The 17266-nt window shown below is 38.1% G+C and overlaps 1 protein-coding gene across 1 annotated transcript in view; it reads left to right on the top strand.

The window, feature by feature from the left end:
- CNTNAP5 (contactin associated protein family member 5) overlaps window positions 1-17266 on the top strand; it is a 4019360-nt gene that overhangs the window by 1623020 nt on the left and 2379074 nt on the right. The window contains exon 6 of the mRNA XM_044060643.1: window positions 10393-10577. Within this exon, the coding sequence (XP_043916578.1) occupies window positions 10393-10577 (185 nt within the window). The remainder of the gene's footprint in view (window positions 1-10392; window positions 10578-17266) is intronic.

Genomic DNA, 17266 nt, shown 5'->3' with positions numbered 1-17266 from the left:
TAGTCAGGAAATCCTTCTATGTGGCACACCTCATCACAAAAGGTTTCTCATCCAGGAAAAAAGAGGTCATTGTTCCCCTCTACTCGTCACTCATTAGACTCATTATAGAGTACAATGCTATTTTGGTATGTACCTCACAAGACATCAACAACTGGAAAGGACACAGAAATACCTCACAAAGAGGATTACCGGCCTCAAAGAGATGCCCTATGCAGACCATCTCAAAAAACTGCCTAAGACACAAAGCTATGTCAAACCCAGAGCTTTTAGATATGCTCCACTTAAAGAAATCCCAGTCCCTACGAGCTACATGCTCTAGGGACCTAAACCTCGTCACCACAATAAACAGAACATGCTGGAGGGATAGATTCCTGTCCCAGATGCTTCCCATACTCTGGAACAAACTACCTATCTATATCAAACAAAGCTCCTCATTAGCACTGTTCAAGAAAAATCTTGATGATTGGATGGGAGATAGGAAATTCACCCCAGGGATCACTTCTGTGGCTCTGCTCGACAGTGGCACAGGAAAATAATTTTCTTGGGTGGCGAAAGCCAGGGTACCTTTGGCTAGGCTTATATAGGCCCTAGGGCCAATAGCCTAGTACTTACCTATGAACCTATAAGCAATGAAATATAAAGTATGACCCAATAATGACAAAACTACCGATTATAGAATATTTCAACCACAAAAGGCCACTCAAACTTCTGTCATTACAATCCACCAATATCAATCAATATACACAGTCTTTGTAGAAGTAAAAATCATAAGAGTAATTCCACATATTTGTCAAGATCAATGTCATGTTCTTTTAATTCCTCAAACTGATGTGATTTCAAATCAGCAGGTGCCCTATTGCTATTCTCTGTTCAATATATCATCAGTACTGCTCCACATTAAAGAGATCTATAACTAATGAAGAGATTGCCGCTGATAAACAACTTTACATTTCAATGTTCCATGTATGAATTCAGTGCCTACTGCCTTTGAAGAATACATTTCCCATGTTACATTTAAAAAAAAGTGTTAAGCTGGTAATATTGCAATATGGAGTGGCTGACAAACCAGCAACAGGTTTAGAGTTGCTAGGTATGTCATCCAAAGGAGGACACACTCAGGAGTGCAACACCTCCATCACCCCTTAAATGGCACTGCAATATCAGCAATCCATCTAGAACCCACAACCTTATGCACCAAAGGCAAGTATGCTACCTGTTGTGCTACCCACACTGCTTTCAGATTTTAAAGCACAAACACTGATAGTGGCCATTTGCTAAACAAAACAGTTACACATTGAAAATTGACGTAGTACGAGCAACAGTAAACTCTCTTCCCTTGAAACTCAACTTTCTTTGAAAGAGCACAGAAACTAAAATGGACTGGAACTCAACATTCTTTGAAAAAAGCACAGAAACTCAACATTCTTTGAAAATGTGCTGAAACTCAACTGCACCTGATAAGAGTTTAGCAGTTGGTATAGAGGTTTCAGGCACTAGTTTCCTATAATCAAGGTACAGATTTTTAGCCTGAATAAGCTAACCACCCTGCCATCCCTAACATCCCTAACTGGGGCATTTTTCAAATGCAGACACACACAGATACACACTGTTTTGATGGGCTCACTCTCTCTGGATTCTGCCAGTCCTGCTGCTGGATGGCCATGAAATCTCACACACAACCTCTTGCCCATCAAATCTCCCACTCTGCAATTGCAGCATGTAGCTCCCATATGTTAAGATGTTTAACGGTCCTATCCTCTATTAGAGGTTTCTGGGGTTTGCTGTTCTTTGCTCCTAGATGTATCCCGTGAGGTTGTAAAGCCTTCCAGTTTTATAAACATCTCCTGTACAGTCCAATAGCCTTCCAGATTTACAGACATCTTTTGGCTTTTCTATTTACATTTGGTGTTTGGACTGTTTATTTATAAAAGACTTTATTTTAGGGCCCTCTAAGCCAATGCAGGGCCCCCAGCCAACACAGGCCTAAGGCGTCTGCCTAGGTTAACTAGTGCTGGATCCAGGTCTGCATACATAAATAGTAGACAATTATCATCAGACCTTTTTTCAGGCTAGCCAGAACACCCAGTATAAAAAGTTACCTCCTGCCATGAGAGAGAGGAGGCAGAAGATAGGTCCATGGTGAATATGTGAATGCCCATCCTGCCATTGAGGATAATCTTGAATGCAGCAGAGGCAATACTTTATTTGATATTTTGAGTTTATTACTGGGGATGTTGCACAGGGATAACAATATATCATGCCCTCTTGACCTAATAATTATTTGGTCAAGATTCAGATAATTTCTATGGGTGTTTGAAAAATTATTAGTTCTAGGAAACTGTAGTAGGTGAAGGCATTTTTATTTTATTTTGGCACTAAATACTAAACTTAGATTGCCACAAAGGTGTTTATAGGAAACAGAATATTATAGGAAACAGAAAAAAACAAAACCACTAGAGCAAGCGACTTAAACCTTAGCACGGATATAAATAGGACGTGCTGGAGGGATAGATTTATCACTCAGAGACTCCCTATGCTGTGGAATAAAATCCCGGTCCATGTGAGGCAGAGCACCTCGCTGGCTCTGTTCAAGAGAAATCTTGACCTGTGGATGGGAGATCGTAGGTTTATCCCGGGAATCATCTCTGTGTCACTGCTGGACAGAGGCACAACAAACTAATGGGCACAGTATTTTTTCATATAAGGGGTGGCGTAAGCCACAAAAATTTGGGCTAGGCTTATAAATGCCTTAGGGCAGATAGCCTAGTATAAACCTATGAACCTATAATATTGGGAAAAGGTGGCTAGTCGGTCTGGATAGCTAAGGAACTTTTTGAGGCCTAATACTTTTTTTTTTGGTTTGAAATCACTGGGGTCTCCCAAGCTGAGGAGTATGTCTTAATGGGCAGATACTGAAGAAGGTGCTAGATAAGAGGTGAGTAAAGTAAAAGCAAGATTTATCTGGATATGTATCAGATGTTTTTGGTTATTAAATGGTTAAAACAAACATGATGGTCAGGGAATAGAGAGACACCCCCCCAAAGGTGCCCCAATCTATAAGGACAGTGCTTATCTTAAGTGGTGAGTCATCTATATAGTATCATGGGAAAAATGTATTTACCAACATCGACTATACTACATTTTTTTGCATTTAGTTTGAGACTGTTCTTGGACAAGTTCTTTGCAAAGTCAAACCTTTCTGGATTACCTCCAAGTTGAACGGTATGCAAATAGCAATGCCTAGTTTACAGGTTTTTGCAAATTGTGTTAACAAGAGACCCAGATATCGGTTTGCTGATTTAAGAATCAAATGTTGAATAATAGAGGACTCCTTGCCAAGCAAAGATTGACTCCACCTTTGTGACATTTTTACACTCTGAGGTGGTTCCTGTAACTCTAACAACATGGGTTCTGTCTGTCATCCAGTTTATTGGTCACTTTACTACACATGGGTTAAAGTTCAAAATTACAAGTTAGTCATGAGGCACAATATCAAATGTCTTGATTACAATTTTGTCATGAGGCACAATATCAAATGCCTTGATGATGTTCAGATGTGCTGTGTGTTCTGCATAACCGCTATTCCCAGTTCAGTTCCTTTTGAAAGGCTTTTCAAGTTTAAGAAGGTAGGACCCCCCTTTGGCAAAGCTGAATTGATGTTTGGGCAGCTCTATGATATAGATGTAAAGGGATAAAGCCCAAAATATGAGGCCGGCAACCCTAGTTTGATTCTTGGACCAGATGTCTTTTGGAGCTGGTAGTGAAGGATAGGATTGAGCAGCTATTGCTAGCTTTCCCATTCTGGGGGATGAATTGGAAGTGGCCCAGGCTCACCATATAGCTGACACTAAGCAGGAGCACTGGATGTTGAGTCATACACATTAGCAGGGAGACAATGTGGAGGCATGATCCCTATAGCTGCTAACCCAAAAATACATTGCTTAATCTGTCACTGCAAGGGAGGGAGATAATCTAAAGATGGAGGGTACAATGTCCAGCTAGTGAGGTAAGCTGTCCTGCTTCTGGTCATTCAACTCCATGAGGGAGAATCAAATGGGCTAATAAAGTACCTTGAGAAAGAGCAAATGGGTTATTGGACTCTAACCAACCTGTCAAGGCTTGGATTTGCCCTCCCCCCAAATAAGTGATGTTATTAATGCAGTCTGGCAGGTCCACTGGGGAACAAAAAAGAGCTTATAAATTTATAAGGTTAGATATGATGCATTCCATAAGGCTTGTAAAACAGATGAGTCTATAATGGCAAAGTACATGTTTGGACCCCTTTTGTGTAAGGACATTATGGTAGGTGTCCTTTAGGCTTCAGGGATATAGACTGTGGTATATTAAATGGGTTTAATAGATTTTCCAGTAAGCTACACTTGACAGTGAATATTCAGCAACCTGGTACATTATCAAAGACCATGAGCATGGTAGTATTTGTTTTTCATAGACCTGTGAGGACTGGTTCCATAAAAATCATAGGAGGGATCAGTGACTGAGGAAATGACTAATAATTATGATAGTCGGTGGATTAAAGTTCCCACTGAATTTGTCATCTAGGTTATTAACTATCTCTTTGAAACCTGAATTACTTACGGTTTTATTGATTATTTTGGATTCATATTCAGTTTTGAGTTTTTGAACTGCACCCTTAAGTTCTTTGCTAAAGTGTCTAAGTGCTGTTTTAAAGTAGGTAGAATATGAGGTGTGCTTTCAACTTTAAGTTGAGAAACAAAAAAAAACAAAAAAAACAAAGGGCTGTCATAATTGAAGACAATCATGCCACCTAGCACTTTGTACCTGCACTTTCTGATATAACCTTCTCTAATCATTCAATACTTATTTCCTTTTATCATTTATCTGTATGGGTTTTCTCCAATAAGAGCTTTTATCTATTTTTTCATATTGCAAATAGGTTCATTTATACAGCCATCAAGGTAAGACAGTACATAGAGTTAAGGGTTATTCAGAAGACTGTAGCAGAATTTTCTTACTAATCAAAGAATTGTATTTTTCACTATCCCCATCTTAGTTTTCTAATGTACAGTGATGAATGGCATCAACATGTGCTTTTATACACTTAAATATGTAATGTCACTGAAGTAATCTATCACTTTATGTAATTAGAAGAGGTCAAAATGATCATTCTTAGTGCATTCTGACAATTATAAATTTGATAATAAGGAAAGTTTATTTTTATCACTGGTAGGCGTAGTATTAAGGATTTGTAAATAATACTGCTGTTTGCTTTATCACTGTGTGCTGGATTATGCAACCATGGAGGTCTTATATATAATTTACAGGGGCAGAGGTGTGGGGGTGTTTGCTTCCCTGCAAAAAAAATTTATTCTGTTTTTTTATTGCCATTTTTTTTAGTTATGCTGGCTTATGTGAAGTGTGTTTAAACTTCTGCTGCATCAGTTGTATTTAGATATTTGATCTTTTTGATGAAGTGACGTGTGTGTGCGTGTGTTTACAAGTAGGAGTGAGCAGGAAAATGAATGTTTGACTGAAAAGTTTATAGTAGTTGGGGTGTGTGTGTTCTGTGTACTTATGTCTTGTGTAGTGGTACAGTTAATAATGTAATGTTTAGGGTGCATGAGTAATGTGGTGCAGGGGGGGGGGCACAGGGAAATCATTGTCCTACTAAAAAAAAAAATATATATATATATATATATATACACACACACACACACACACACACACACACACACACACACACACACACACACACACACACACACACACACGCGCATTTGAACTTTCCCATATTTTGTATTTTAGACCATACTATTTTACATACAGTAGTCAGGAATTCTCTCATCCCCCCTCCCCCCCAGAAAAGAGTAACATGGGTTCTTTCATTTTTTTTTCTCCAGAGAATAGCAGCATGGAAATATTTATCATCTTTAAAACAAGAATGCTGCAGCATATGGTAAAACTTGAAGATGCCCAAAATGTCTGAGATGGACAGATTTTGTATTTTTATATGACTGGCGCTTTTTATTTTTTGTGAAGCACACTGTATTTACCAAAAGTCTGTCCATCATGATTCACTGATTTGATAATGAATCCATGCAAAGCCACCGCTGTGCGTTTAATGGAGTCAGATTAAGCAAAAAGAAAAACCACAAATGCACAACATACTGCAAGACTATATCACTCTGGGTAGGTTATATTTAGGTGGCAGAGTGCTGTCGGCTACAACCCTGCCTTAGAGAATCTGGCAGTGGTACTCAAGGCTTACAGTCTCCTACTTGGGCAGGTAGAACCTTGGACATTTGACATTTCTGAAGTCTGCCTGATTATACTGTTAGTTCACAAAGCACATGCAGAAAACAAGTTTTCTCAGTAAGAAAATGAACCATATTTTGGGAATAGGGGTGGTATGTCATGAAACAACTCCCTTCAGAACCAACTTTTTTAAAATAGAGGAATCTGGCTAAAGTGTAAATGTTAATGAGTTAAAATAATTAAAAAAAGAAAGGATTTATTTTGCAGAGGAAACAGACCATAAACCTAAAATTTCTGCACTCGACAAGGCCTTAATGTAAGGGTGTGCAACCCATAGCACCATCCCCAGGAATTTATGCACATTCTGTTTTGCACTGCACTGTGGGAAAAACAAAGGGAAGTATTTCAATAAGTTACATCATAGCCTTACTCTCACTTTCTGGATATGATTTACTGCAAACCTGAACAGATTTGTTACTCTTAGTTAATGGAAAATGGTCTGTGTGGTTTAGAATATTATGCATATCCATGTACCATAATCACTAGCAATATGGCTTCCTGGCACTTGAACACCTTGCAAGAGAAGTTGTGACTGCTTTGTAGCTGCTCAGAAAAGGTTGCCCACACTTGGTTTAATGCACTTATACATTGTATGTGCTGAACTATTGAAATTATGTTCATAAGTAAACAGCAGTCACATTTAGTTAAAAAACAATATGGTAAAAGGATTAAAAGCAGCCTCCTCCTGCCCGTCTCAACCTTGACTCCTCAATTCCTTACCTATTCTTGTAGTTTGTAAACTCCCTCACAACCTCCTAATTCATCCTTGGTCGATCCACTGGCACAGCCAAAGCTACTCTTTTAAAGTCCCACACCACCATTGTCTTTGTCATTTTGTTTTTCACTTCCCTCTTAGTCTAAACTGCGCAACAGCATGATAATTGTTGCTTAATGGTGCCTTAACTTAGATGTCCATGATACCCTCTGTATTGGTTACGATGACTTCTAGAATTCTATCCCTTCTGGTACAGTCTGGCACATTTTGGATTAACTTTCTTGGTCCAGGGAACAAATAGGGCAAGAATGACTCACACCCTGAAAGAAACAAATGAGCCAATAGACTGCAGGAAGTTGGTGGTCAGCAGTCAGCAGGAAGCAAAAATAAAATATTCAAATGTAAGGAAAATGTTTTAGTTAATGATGGTCTCAGCAGCTTTCAAATGTTTTGTTTATGCCAAGACCTTTATTAAATAAGATGAAAGCACTCAGCTTATTACAACACTGGATTTGAAGTTGCACCCTTGTGAGTGTTTTTATTTATTTTTTTGGTAAATTGTATTTATTTATTTGCATTTGATAACTTGTTAGTGTCCAATTGGGCAAGAAGCCCATTTTCAGCTGAGACCTAGAGAGAAAAGCTCCAAGGAATATTACATAATTACACATTTGTACATATGACAATTAGATTAGGAGTTCCAATGCAATTCCTTGACATTGTATCTAAAAGCATATAACAATGGTAGTACAATAAGCTTATACTATTCATACAGTCAAAACAAAAAAATATATATTTTTTTCCAGGATAGAAATATCACAAATTGAAGCTAAGAAGGCTCAGTTGCCAAGAAATATTGACAATGGGTGGTAGAGAGAAGGAATTAGACAGTAAGGGGTTAAATTAGTTATCCTGGTGGAGAACATGAGCAAAGCCTATGTCTGGTGAAATATTTCTTTAGTGACTGTTTAAATGAATGTGCATCATTGATGGACAGAATATGGTGAGATAGAAAATTCCAGTGTTTGGCAATATGTGAGTATAAGGAGACGCCTTGAGAGTTTTGGGTTTTGTTTAACCTTCAACAATACTTTATCAGCAGACCTAAGACATTTTAGGTTAATGTAGGGTTGGACAAGGTCAGATACAGCTGGGCAGTTGTCAGGTTTGTATAAGACTGTATGGCAGTTAGTAGCTGAGTCAGAGTAAGCAGGTGAGGGAGCTCTAACCAGTTCAGCTGGAGAAGGGCAGTGCAATGGTGAGATCTTTGAGACTGATTAGTGGTGAATTTGGCTATTTTGTTATAGCAAGACTCAAGGCTATTCAGTTCAGATTTGCAAAGATTGGTAAATATTTGTGAAGGGAAGACAAAAGATGGGTGCTGGCTTTTGCAAGACTGCCATGGTCAGTAAGATACAATTTAGCCTTATAGAGAGAACCCAGTTTGACATGAAGCTTTTTAATTGTTAGTGCAAGGTGTTTGTCAAACTTAAGTCGCTATCAGTTGTGACACCAAGAACTTTTGTATTTCAACAGGTTCTATTTTTGTGCAACTGGAGGAGGAAATAGAGATAGGTGGTTGGTTCGTTGGTGTTGAGGTATTATAGACGACCATAAGCTTGGTTTTATTGGGGTTATGTATAAGTTGATGGGCAGTTAAGTAGTTTTCTATATTGTGGAGGGCTGCTTGAGTTTTTTCTTGGAGTTTCTTGATAGAGGGGGCAGAGCAGAATAGGGAAGCATTGTCAGCATATTGTATGATTGAGGCTGGATTTGCTGAGGAGTTTAGGTCATTGGTAAAAATTGTGAGTAAAAGTGGGCCAAGGATAGATCCTTGTGTGACTCCTACACATATAGGGAGCTGGGGGGAGAGTTTATTGTCCCATAAAGTGGCTTGTTTCCTGTCTGACAGGTAGCTATGAAACCAGCTTAGGTCTTCAGAGCTGCAGTGGCAGAAATCTAGTTTATTGAGAAGTATTTGATGAGATACTGTGTCAAATGTTTTGACATATCTAGGAAGGTAGTAGAGACTAGTATGAATAATCTGCCACAAACGCAGCTTTTCTTAGTCACTTCTTCAGTAGACTCTCTGTTACCTTATTTAACTATTGCAGTGTTTGTTTCCATCTTGGTTAATTATTCCTGATTATTTTATTGTGCTTCTGCTTATTCTTAATGGCACAGACTGCATTTGCCTGCTATTTGTTTACATTTCTGCTTGTGAGTATTCTCCATCTTTAATGTTAATTTTGCTGATCTTTATATTTTCATGAATTTTTAATTATTGTAATTAATTTGTGGGTGAAATGGCCTCTGAGCAGTGCAGTGAACTTACTGCCTCAAAATAGTATTAATTTTGTAAATAAGTAAGTAAATAAGGATAAAGACACCAAAGCTGCTTAATAGAAATACACAGAGAAAATTATTTTAGAATTTTGGAACGGGCTAATACCTTAAATCAAAACTTACTTTTACTGTACTCTTCTGAAGTTGAATGTGACAGTTTTGAAAATGCTTACTGCCTGCAAATATTTTAAAGATAATTGAGGCAGTCTTTTCAGGAAGGAGTCACTTAGTGTAGAATTAAACAGTTAGGGTTCTCTGTGGATTTACAGTTGCTGACTTTGTGAATCTCATCTTTATTATTTGCAAATCTGTTCATGATCACCATATGCCCAGCATATTTATCTCTTACAGTTTAAAACAAAACAAAGAAAAAAGCTAGTTACAGAAGTTTTGCATGGCTACGAGTTTAATTGTTGGCTTGTTGTACCTGTATTGTGTAATTTTCTCAAAACTGCAGGTTTATTTGGTTTATGAATTGTAGCTGGAACAAGAGGTCTAAAAAATAATGTATGATGGGATTGTGTTACATAGGCAAATTTCACATCAGTAATTATTTCATATTTCAAATTCTAGCACTGTTAGTTTCTCGCACAGCATTTTGTTTTATCAGTTTGTTTTAGCTAAAGGTTTGCAAACCAGGGAATACATTTTTGAAATCTCCCCATATTTGACATACTGATGTAAATCTTTTTAGTTCATTAGTTAACTTCATTTTGCAATCTATGTATCATTCATGTAAGACAAAGTAAATGAAGATTCTGTTAGGCTTGATGATATTTTTTACAACTGCCACATACTGTTGTTTTGGAGTTTTGAAATTGGTTTCTTACACAGTCCTTTTGTGGCACAAATACACTGAGGGCAGCAATGCTGGGAATATATTTTCATATGACTGGTGGTTACTATACTCCCTGTAATTGTTGATCCATATAGATAAGGTATATGGTATGTACTCTTTTGTATTTGAAATGTATTTTTGTTATGATTACAGGGTATTACTATACTCACATAGCATTTTATTATATTCATTCTGACAGGGGACGCCAAAGGACGATTCAGTAACAGCCATACAACTGTCATATTGGGGAGCCTTTTGGATGACCAGCACTGGCATTCAGTTTTAATAGAACGCTTCAACAAGCAAGTTAACTTTACGGTCGATAAACACATTCAACATTTCCGAACCAAAGGAGACTCTGACTACTTGGATATTGATTATGAGGTGAGCAACTTATCAAAAATAGATGCTTATTGATGTATCATTTTGCAAAATGAAAACCATCTGGGCCTGACATTTATATACTTAATTATTGATTCTGTAAAAGAGACCAGTGGGCATAAAAAAATATGACATACTACAGGTTTGTTGATGCCTTGTAAGCCAGGCATAGATCATCCCGATCAATCAATAGCAGACTGAGTAGAGGGGGAAGGGCTTTAAGGTGCTCTGCATAAGGCAGGTTTGTTACACTTTGTATTCCTTTTGTAAGGAACCTCTGAAGTCACTCTAGTTGCTGCATATACCTGGACAGGTACATACCAAAGGGAGCATTGTACTCTATGATTGGTCTGTTAAGGGCAGAGTACAGTGGGATAATGACCTCTTTGGACCTAGATGCCATGCCCTTACTTATAAGTTGCACAACATAAAAGGATTTCCTCACCTCAGTGGCCATGCTGTGGTTGAAGGTAAGGCTACTGCCAATGTGCTTAGCCAGACCCCTGACCACTTGATCAACTATTGTGTGTATTATCAACATGGTAATTAGGTGGGATGGTTGACTTACCATAGAGTACAATTATGCATTTCTTAGCATTGAGTTTAAGACAGTGGCTTTGGCACTATTTGTTAGTTTGTTCCAAACCATTTGTTTATCATCACTTGATGAGGTTTGATTTCCTTAGTCTCTACTTGCAAGCAGAATGACTCTGGAATTATCACTGACAGTTCTTTTAGGTGCCTCGAAAATAATGCATATGCACCTTGTGACGTTACCCTGCTAACAGTAACAATAATAATAATAATAATAATAATAATAATAATAATAATAATTATCCAGTCCTTCTTTGATATCTAAGCTATCTTATTAAGGGCTGTGTGGATCCCGAGTCTATCCTAGCACTCGCTAAACATCAGTAAGGCAATTGATCCTGTATGGGATGCCAGTTCAGAGTAGCTGTCTAAATTATGTAGACTGCAATAAACGGATGAATAGTGAAACCAAGATTTCTGTGGTGTGCAAAAGATGAATAAAAAGAGAAAGTATGAGAGAGTAGGACGGCACATCAGATATTGAGAACAAGGACTATAACTTGATAATATTGAATGCAAATGAATGATTATGGGATGTACTGCAATGCTGACTAGTAAGGATCCTGACTTGGGAAAAATTACATTAAACTGTACAGTGCTACAGTCACTGTATTACAGAGTATGCTGAAAGGCAAAGCAAAGGACACACATGCTTCTGAGGTTCTGTTGTACCTGCATTTCTCCTAATTGTTGCAGTTACCGAATGTAGACATTGCAACCATGCCCAAATCAGGAAATTCATTGATAGATAATTAGATAATAGAGTGGTGACATTACAGCCAGTCCAAATCAGTAAATTCATAGGTAGATAACTAGATAATTAAATGGTGGCTGTATAGACAGTCCAAATCAGAAAGTTCATAGGTCGATAACTAGATAATCAAATTTAGGCATTATAGCCAGTCCAAATCGGTAAGTTCCTAGGTAGATAACTGGATAATCAGTCATCAGACATTAACAGCCTAGTTAGAACACCCAAGTGTGAGTTGCCTCCTGTCTCAAGGATGGTCACACAAAACAGGTCCTAGGAGAAAATTTCAGAATGCCCATTCAGATACCTAGGTGGGTCATGAATATAGCTAGAGGGTTACTTTTTTTCATCAGCATCAACCCCTTTTTACCCATTTTCTGCAGGGGGTCAGGGTGTCTTGTCAACTAACGCCATCTCTCTGTATATATTCAATGCCACTATCCTGCCTTCTTCTTGTCTGCCCAAATCTTCACCACCAGACTGTCTTTTCCTTTTCTACATGTGCCTGAACCACCGTAATGTGCTTTCTTTGACCTTTTCCACTGCTGCTGCTACTTTGGCTTCTGCTCTTATGTCCTTATTTCTTTGTCTGTCCCACAGTGTGCATCCTACCAATCATCTCAAGCACTTCATTGTCATTAGCTCAAGCATCCTCGGCTGCTTTGTCTTTACTGCCCAGGTTCCCATGCCATACAATAGTACTGGTTGCAGCACTGTTTTGTGCACCTTGCTTTTCCACATTTTTGGCATTCTTCTGTCATACACTACCCCTGACACTCTGTGCCAGGTGGCTGCAGCCCCTTTGATTTTAGTCTACTTAGACTTCTCTTCTCCTCAGCCACTCTTCCCATATACTTGAAGCTTTTAACCTGTTCCACTATTTTCCCTTTTATCTCAATTATCAGCTTCTTCTGATGTCTCCAATTTGCTGCCATTACCACTGTCTTATTTATACTCAGTTTCATCCCATGTGCCTTCAGTTTTGCTTTCCATTCCCCTACCCTTTGCTGTAGGTCTTGCACAGAGTCTTCCTGTAATGCCACATCATCTGCATACAGCAACTTGGTCGATCTGTCCCCTCCAACCTGTTTGCTAATGTAGTCCATAACCAGTATGAACAGCAGTGGGCTCAGAGCTGAACCCTGGTGCACACCTACTCCCACTGGCAACCTTCTGTAAGACTGAATACTGTTTTTACCCTAGTCATTGGATCATTGTACATAGCTTGCACTAATTCTACCTATGTTTCTGTGACTTCCAACCACTGCAGGACTGCTCAAATCAGCTTTCTTGGGACCTTGTCATATGCTTTATTCAAGTCTAGGGATGCCTAGTTGGACTCTTTCCATATTCCCAGCTTCTTCTCAACTATCTGTCTTACTGCAGACATCTGTTGTGCTGTATCCTGATCAGAATCCAAACCGCTCATCACCCATCTGACCAAGTCAGTTGGCATAATGGTCTTCACATCCCACCCCCACCCAATGTCTGTTTGGAGTTTGCATGTTCTCCCTGTATCTCTGTGGAGTTCCTCCCACCTTCAAAAAACATGCTGAGTATTTCCATCTCAAACCAGCAAAGAATAGAGATGTGGGCAGCAGCATAGACTCTCCATGGTGTCCTATATAGGGAAGAGCTGTACAGACCAACCACTTTGGGCATTAACTGTGGTGCACAGTACCCTCATGATAGGAGGACATGGATCACAGATTGCATGCTGTGGCAGGGCTAGCCACTCTATGGTATAAAATGTGGCTCTAGGTGATTAGTTGTCTTATTATGCTAAAACAGTTTACTTAATAGATTTAGAGTGTCATGCCAACACATCCTATTTATCAATAGAGATTAAGATCACTTGTTTGTTTGTTTGACAAGCCATTAATTCTGTGAGGACATAGTAGGTCTAGGAAGATGGGAGCTTTTGTTGCCAAAAGGCCAAATATAGGTTACCATGGAAGAGGCTGCAGGGAACAGAATACAGTGAGAATAAGTCTGAATAAGTAAGAGATTTGAGGCTTCTGACTTTTCTGAGTAGCCTCTGTGTTGTCTCCAGCTGAGTGATATGTTTTGATGAGCATGTATTAAAGGGGGGTCTTGTATTCAATAATGCAGCACACAAGACAAGTAAGATGACTTTCATTTTGACATACCCCTGGTTATTGGCTTGGGCAGATAGAAGGTTTTTTTTTTTTTTAACTACAGTGGAGAAATGATCTAAAGGATGCCTGGGTGTCTAATGACATGGTCATACTTTAAGAGGTATGCCATCTTTGTAGTATGATGCCAAATTATTTCCTGTACTAAAGTGAACTATACTACATTTTCTGGCATTTAATTTGAGACCACTGTCATTGCACCAGTTTTTTGCAGAATGCAGCCCATCCTTAGGTAGCTTCATGTTGTTGGGTATTCCAACATCAACTGATAGTTTACAGTCATCAGTAAATGTTGTTAACCACAGGCTTGAGGCATTGGTTTGTAGTTCATCTATGTAAGTGGCAAATGAGAAGAGCACATATCACAAAGCCTCCGGAACCCACTGGTGAATATTTCACTTACAAAGGTGGCATGTCCAACACCACCAACATGCAACTTTCTTCATTTGATAACTGCTGCAGTAGCGTACGTTATATGGGTTATGTCCTACTTCATTCTCCTTATGATATATGGAGTAAACAGAGCAGTATTAATACATTACCAATAGGTGCAACATGATGTAGGCAGCACAAGCACTGTATTATATTACAGCTGGGCGGTGGAGGCATGGATGACAATGCAATATGATATATGGAGTAAATAGTACAGTATTACCACACTTACAAAAATTGCACCTGTGATAGGCTGTAAAGGGAAGGGCTTTGCATAGTTTGGTTATGGCAGCATGTTAAACATTTGTTGAAGGTGATATCAAACTCTGTACTGTATGCTGGATATCATAGCAGGTACCCTAACAACTTGTGTGAGATAAGCAACTCTGCCAGTGGTTGTATCATTCATTTCTCCTGTATAGCAACATATGTACATGTTGAGTATGTGTCTGATAACTCGGGTAGGTGTAGGAGCCATCCCATTCTTCAGAAGAAGGGGTAAGATCGCCATCCCATTCTTCAGAAGAAGGGGTAAGATCTGAAATTTATCCAAACTGTCCTTCATAGTCATTGAAAAACATTGGTGTTGGTGCCCTTAGAGGTGTGTAAGATGAGGGGTGTGGTGTTGCCATGATGGAAATTCTGCCATCTCATAATGTAACAATGTCAGTTTTGTCGTCAACAGAAGGTCAGATCTACAGCTGACATACACAGCTGGCACTGTGAAAGGACTTCCACCGTAAATACTTCTTCCTTCTTAAAGGGCTCTTCACATCCATGGATTGCAACACTGAGGCCAGAATGGTGTACCTAAAGTGACCGGCCAGAATAATAATGCCTAGCTTTTCCTTTTTGAATCATTTTTCTGCTCTTTTGGGGAATTATTTTCTGCAGTCAGGCATTCCTATACCAGGTCACAGACGCATTCTTGTCCTGTTATAATGTATGGAGCAAGGGAGTGATGAATGGATCTATTTCAAAGTATTAAAAAGACATATTTTTGAATACATTATGGTCAAGACCATATGATCAACAATTCAGTCCATCATCTAAAAACACAAATCCAAACAACACCCACAAACAACAGAAACAATGTTTATCCAGGGGGTGCTAGCCACCCTGTACCCCCCATACCACATGCTAAGTATGTGTACCAACTCTAAGATCACACTACAGTGAGGAAAATGGCCAAATTCCCTGATCCCCACTGCACCAAAATCTAGGTCAAAATGATTCAATGGACTGAAATGTCGATCATATGGTATTGACTGTATGGGTTTTGACAGTTCAGCTGTTAGATACTTTGAAATAGACCCATGATGGATGTGGTGTTTCTGCCAAATATAGTGTAGAGATTTGCTTTACGCCACAGAAAGTCATCATGTAACAGATGATGAATAATTCTAAATTGCATGGTAAAGGTATATAACTGCCTCATCTTGTGGTCTTTCTGTTGTAGCTTCCCAAGGATGCATTGTATATTCCATACCTTTATCAACACACACACACACACACACACACACACACACACACACACACACACACACACACACACACATCTATGGGCATCTTGGAGTCTTGAAAATTCACCAACAGCTTGTCTGCATAATCTTTGCATAATGTTGGAGGAAAATGGAAAAAAACACTAAAGGCATGCATACATATAGAGAGGTAAGACATCTACTAAAAAATGAAAAATAAACTATGATGTTGCATCACTTCACTATCATATATATATATATATATATATATATATATATATATATATATATATGTGTGTGTGCACATCTATATCTATACAGATATAGACATAGATATAGATAAATACATATGCATACTTATTCATGCATCTTGATTACAGTATATAAGATTACATAAGCATTACTCAAATTCACCTTTAATCGCATTACAGTTCATCATAACAATACACTGATTATCCATTTCATTATAAGTGCAATGAAAATCCTCCAAAAAAGTTCCCTTCCCTATGTGGAAGATTAACCCCAACCCCCTGTAAATTTATGTATGTACATATGTATGTGTGTGTGTATAAATATAAATAGATATATAGATATATAGAGATATATATATATATATATATATATATATATATATATATATATATATATATATATATACACACATATATATACATATATATACACATATATATACATATATATATATGTGTGTGTGTTTGTGTGTATACACACACACACACACACACACACACACACGTATAAATATGTATTAGTATATCAATACTGATTGCATATGAAATTAAACAAAATAGAAAATATTGTGGAATTTAATCTGTGAACAATCATCAAAAAAACTGAATCCTAATACTTGCCAGTTTAAATAATTTACATTTGCAATCATCACTCTGCTAACCCTACAAATAAAATCAACCAGAGTAGAAAACAAAAACTCTTTAAAACTTCAGCCACTTTAACATGATCTCTGCCCCCCCTCCCCCCCCAGTAGTCCTAGGTCTTACATAATACTACCTCCACTGTCATACAACAGCCCAGAAAAACAAACTCAGGGAGTTAATATTGCAGTTGATTTTTAGCTACTGAACTATGAACTATAAATTTGCAGTAAAAATTTCATTGATTAAATGATTCTTTGAGTCACGCTGTACTCATATATATGTATATAGATAAATATATATATATATATATATATATATATATATATATATATACACACACACACACACACACACACACACACACACACACACACACACACAC

The sequence above is a fragment of the Protopterus annectens genome, chromosome 2.part0 (assembly GCF_019279795.1).
Source record: "Protopterus annectens isolate FY-2018-M chromosome 2.part0, PAN1.0, whole genome shotgun sequence".
Classification (NCBI taxonomy): Eukaryota; Metazoa; Chordata; order Ceratodontiformes; family Protopteridae; genus Protopterus; species Protopterus annectens.
Note: the sequence above shows the minus strand (reverse complement) of the source record. Positions and strands in the feature narration are given on the sequence as shown.